The sequence below is a fragment of the Fukomys damarensis genome, unplaced genomic scaffold, assembly GCF_012274545.1.
Source record: "Fukomys damarensis isolate Sample0158 unplaced genomic scaffold, DMR_v1.0_HiC HiC_scaffold_11, whole genome shotgun sequence".
Taxonomy (NCBI): domain Eukaryota; kingdom Metazoa; phylum Chordata; class Mammalia; order Rodentia; family Bathyergidae; genus Fukomys; species Fukomys damarensis.
Genome location: NW_022900923.1, coordinates 21,970,491 through 21,975,346, shown reverse-complemented (window position 1 = coordinate 21,975,346; position 4,856 = coordinate 21,970,491). Strand labels below are relative to the sequence as shown.

Below are 4,856 nucleotides of genomic sequence, written 5' to 3'. Positions count from 1 at the left end.
TATTTATCATCATCATCGATAATAATATTTATTGAGCACCCACTTCTTTGTTCTCATCAAAACCTCACCACATTGCTATGAAGCATCTCACTTTCAGGGTCCGTACCCAATAAATATCATTGATTTATTTTTTTTATTTTATTTTATTTTATTGTTTTGGTACTGGGGATCAAACTCAGGCCCTTGTGCTTGCATTGATTTATGAATGAACAAAGAGGTAAGTGAAAACTTTCACAGTAGCTATTATCTTTACTTACAGATTAAAAAAACTTTTTACCCAGGGCTTACACTAAGATGAAGATTTTACTATAGAGAATATAATAAAATATAATGAGGTTCCTTATTATCACTAAGATAGGGAAGTGTACTTTTTGGCTTTCTCAAAAGTAGATATACACACAATTCTAATATAAAATTCGAAAGGAAACTAGGTCAGCCTCAGTGGTGCATGCCTGTAATCTGAGCAGTTCAAGAGGCTGAGGCAGGAGGATTGCAAGTTTGAGCCCAGTGTGGGCAACTTAGGGAGACTCTGTCTCAAAATAAAAAATAAAAAGGAGCCCACATGGTGGCACACATCTGTAATTCCACAGTTCGGTCCAAAGTACTACCTAAAAAAGGAAACAAATAAAAGACTAACAGTAGCTCTAACCTGATTTTGGACAGTAGTTCTCCTCTATCTGCACAGTCTACACTGACTTGTCGAATAAGTTCATGAAATACTGTGTTGTAAATGGTCTGCTCCTTCTTTAACATATGCAGTAGCTGGTGCATCTGGCAAAAGATAAGCAAAAAAATCAGTCCTTATTGTCAGCCATTTTAGGAGCTGAGAACTCTGAACAAATTTTAGTTAACAGTTTCAGTAACATTAATTTTCACATACACACACAAAATAATATATGATTTTTAAAATCTGTCTAATTGTGCACATTTTTATATGGCACACTGAGAAGATGACAGCATCACTTGTATTCTATGCTGCCAAAAAATTTTAAAACCTGGATGCGACCATGAGCACACATCAGACAAGCCAAAACTGAGGAATATCTGACAGAGTAACTGGCCTGTGCTGTTCAAAATGATCAAGGTCAAGAAAAACAATAAAGGCTACAGAACTGTTTCAGATCAAAGTGGTCTAAAGGAACATGACAACTGGAAGCGCTGTGTGATGCTGGGATGCCAGGCTAAGCAGAAGAAGTAGCTAGGAAAGCCATTACAGGGACAACTGATGAAACAGGAAATTTGGTTAGGACTATGTTAAGTAATACTACCATATCAATGTTAAATTTCCTGATTTTAATGCAATGGATATATAAAAGAATGCCCTTGCTTTTACAAATAAACCCTGTGATATATGGTAGCAGAAGCCAGATGTCTCCAAAGTAGAATAGTCCAGAAAAACTATGCATATATAATAGGCAATGAGAATAAAAAAACAAATAGGGAACAATGTAAACAACAGGTGGGAGAATTTGGGTACTAGGATGTGAATGACCCTTCTAAATATATGCTGAAATTTAGTGGCTATTGTAACAATATTAAAAGGTGGGACTTTTGGCTAGATGTGGTGGCACACAGCTGTAATCCTAGCACGTGGGAGGCTAAGGCAGGAGGATCACTAAGTTTGAGGCCAGAACGAGCTACATAGTGAGTTCAAGACCAGCCTGAACTGCATAGCAAGACCCAGTCTCAAAAACAAACAAAAACAAAAGGTGGGCCTTTGAAGAGGTGACTAGACATGAGGGCTCTGGCCTCGTTAAGTGGATTAATGCTGTGATCATCACAGAAATAGCCTCCTGCTTACTTCAGGCCGATTTCTTCTACCTATCCTATGAGATCAGCTGTCCTTCCACCTTCTACCATGGAATGATGTAGCATGAAGGCCCTCACCAGATGCTTCTGCCCTGCTTTTGGATTCACCAACCTCCAGAATCATACGTCAAATAAACTCCTACTGTTTATAAATTTGACACTTTGTGATACTCTGTTACAGCAACAGAAGGTAGGCTAAGACAATGGGTAAAGGCTCTATCAGGTTGTCTTGTACTAAAAATTTTTGTAAGGTTTAAACTCTATACAAAAAATAAATCACACAAAGAAGAAATAGCCCTATTAAAGAAAACAATTTCTATGTAAGGTTGGAAGAGTATTTTCATTAACTACAAAATAAAAGTTACAAGTGGTAAGAAAGCATGGCTTAAATGGCAGAGTTTTTTTAATAGTACATAAAGTAATGAGGTCTTTTAAAGGAAATATTAAATGCTGGTGAGGATACACTAAATGGAGACACGCATTTTAGAGGGAATGTAAGTTAGCATAGCCACTATGGAAAACAGTATAGGGGTTCTTCAAAACACTACAAATACATAGGATTCAGAAATCCCTCAGTTAGAAATATATATTGTCTTAAACACTGGTTACACTGATCTTTACAACTACCTTGGTTGGTCCTGCATATTCCCGATTTTCTACACCAGCCCTCTCTAGCATAGTATCCATCACTTCCTTCAGCTGGACCACTTCCACTCTTCTGTTAGGTTTCCTAAAAAGAGTAAGGTGGCCAACATGCAAACAATATTTTAACATCTCATGCTCAAATGACAAAAAGAATAGAAAATTTATAAATAGGATGTATAATTATGGAATAGTAACAGTAATATGTTAAAGCATTAGACCTGTAACTATCCATCTAGTGGGATGTTAGTAATAGAGTGAAAAAAAACCCAAGAAAACATGTAAATAATATTATCCTCTTCTTAAAAGAAAATAATTCTCCCCTCCAAAGATTCTATATAACTATTATATAAGATGGTAGGAACATATTAAAAATGTGGAGACAAACATCCAAAGTGAGAAGAAAAAGGACAAAGGAAAGAAGACCATAACAAAATATGAATCATTAAATGTAGAATATAAAAGTGTTTCATACTACTTAAATACTATTTACAGTTATATAGATTTGAATACCCAATTGGACATGTGAAAACAACTAATTAGATAATAGAATTGTAGAAAATTATTGTTTGGGGTTCCTGCTATAATTTTGTTTAATAAAATAATAACAAAAAGAACACATGTACATATAATCATTCTTTCTAAACAATAATTTATAGGGCCAGGGATTTAGCTAGGCATAAGATCCTGAATTTGATCCCCAGTACTGCAAAAGATAAATTAAATTAAATTTAAAAATTTAAAAAACACTTTATAAAACAGACCATACTTACATGGATGGGAAGAGCAATAGCCTGTTTTCACTATCCGTGAGAAGAGTAGTATATTTGCTACAATGAATAAAACAAGCACACGTTATCTTAAGAGAATATTTGGGGGCTGGAGCTCAGTGGTAGATTATGTGCTTAGCATGAACACAGGGCTGGCTCTGGCCTCAGCAGGACAGACAGCTTCTCTTCTTGTAGAAGATTAATACCAAGAATATATAAAGAACTGAAAAGCTAACCCCCAAAAAACAAATGACCGATCAAAAAAAGGAACTGAATGGACACTTCTCAAAAAAAGTACAAGTGGTATATGAATTACAATAAATACATTAAAAATATTCAACAGGGAAATTAGCCATTAGGGAAATACAAATTAAAACAACTTTGAGATTTCATCTTCTCCCAGTCATCATGGCTTGCATTAAAAATACATCGAATGAACATCAGTAGGAAAAAGAAACCCTTTTATATTGTTGGTAAGAATGTAAACTAGTGTAGCCACTGATATCAGTATGGAAATTCCTGAAAATAACTAGAAACAGAAATGACCCAGCAGTACCTCTTCTGGATATATTCTCAGAAGAATTAAAGACATATAATACTGTAGTGAGACCTACATACTAGTTACAGGGGCACAATTCACAATAGCTAAGCTCTAGAAACAGCCTCAACGCCCACAAATACATGAATGGATATAGAAAATGTAGTATATATGCACAGCAGAATATTATTTGAAATCAGGTCATTTGCAGAAAATAACCTTGAGAGCATCACCTTAAGAGATATAAGCCAGACTCAGAAAGTTAAATATTACATTTTCTTTTATATAAGAAATCTAAAATATAAATAAACAGATTAAGACTGAGTGTGGTGGCACATGCCTGTAATTCCAGCAATTGGGAGGCGGAGGCAGGAGGATTGCCATGAGTTGGAGGCAAGCCTAGGCTATATATAGTGAATTGAAGGCCAGCCTCAACTACATGGTGAGACCCTGTCTCAAAAATAAATGAACAAGAGGGGGTTTCCTCAGCTGCCTGTCGGCCTGCCTGCCTGCGATCACCCGGCGGCGTGCGCGTGAGCTCCTGGCCTGCGCGACAACAGACCAGGAAGGCCCCAAAGACTCCGGAGGGGGTTTCCTCAGCTGCCTGTCGGCCTGCCTGCCTGCAATCACCCGGCGGCGTGCGCGCAAGCTCCCGCCCTGCGCGGGAGCTCCCGGCCTGCGCAACAACAGACCAGGAAGGAAGGTAGCTGCGCGGGTGCCCTTGAAACACCCACACGACACCCCCCCTGTTCTCAAAACTCCTGATCAGAGCAGTCCTTAGACCAATTCTGCAGAGGCATAGGTTCCCATGAAGGGTAGTTTTCTGAGCTCCCAACTTTGAACATCTTTAAAGAAAGGGCAGGGGAAACCTGTAATAAAACTGAGTGGAGTTCAACCCTCAGGGTAAGGAAACTAAAGTTAGGCCTTGTAGATTGTGTTCAGTCTGAGTCGTGAGGAACAGCTATTGGCTAGCTAAGACCAGGGGATTGGGTTCCGCATATGACTGTGCATGTGGTATAATATGAGATCAGAGATAGCCTGAAAGAGGACCTTCAAATTCTTTTTCTTTCCCTCTCTCTTTTCTCTTTTTTCCTCAT

The 4,856-nt window shown here is 37.8% G+C and overlaps 1 protein-coding gene across 8 annotated transcripts in view; it reads right to left on the bottom strand.

The window, feature by feature from the left end:
• Axdnd1 (axonemal dynein light chain domain containing 1) overlaps window positions 1-4,856 on the bottom strand; it is a 193,402-nt gene that overhangs the window by 130,942 nt on the left and 57,604 nt on the right. For all 8 annotated transcript variants that reach the window (XM_010630238.2, XM_010630237.2, XM_010630244.2 and 5 more), the window contains exons 7-9: window positions 3,225-3,281; window positions 2,437-2,539; window positions 650-771 (exon numbers count right to left, since the gene is read on the bottom strand). In XM_010630238.2, coding sequence (XP_010628540.1) covers window positions 650-771; window positions 2,437-2,539; window positions 3,225-3,281 — 282 coding nt within the window. The remainder of the gene's footprint in view (window positions 1-649; window positions 772-2,436; window positions 2,540-3,224; window positions 3,282-4,856) is intronic.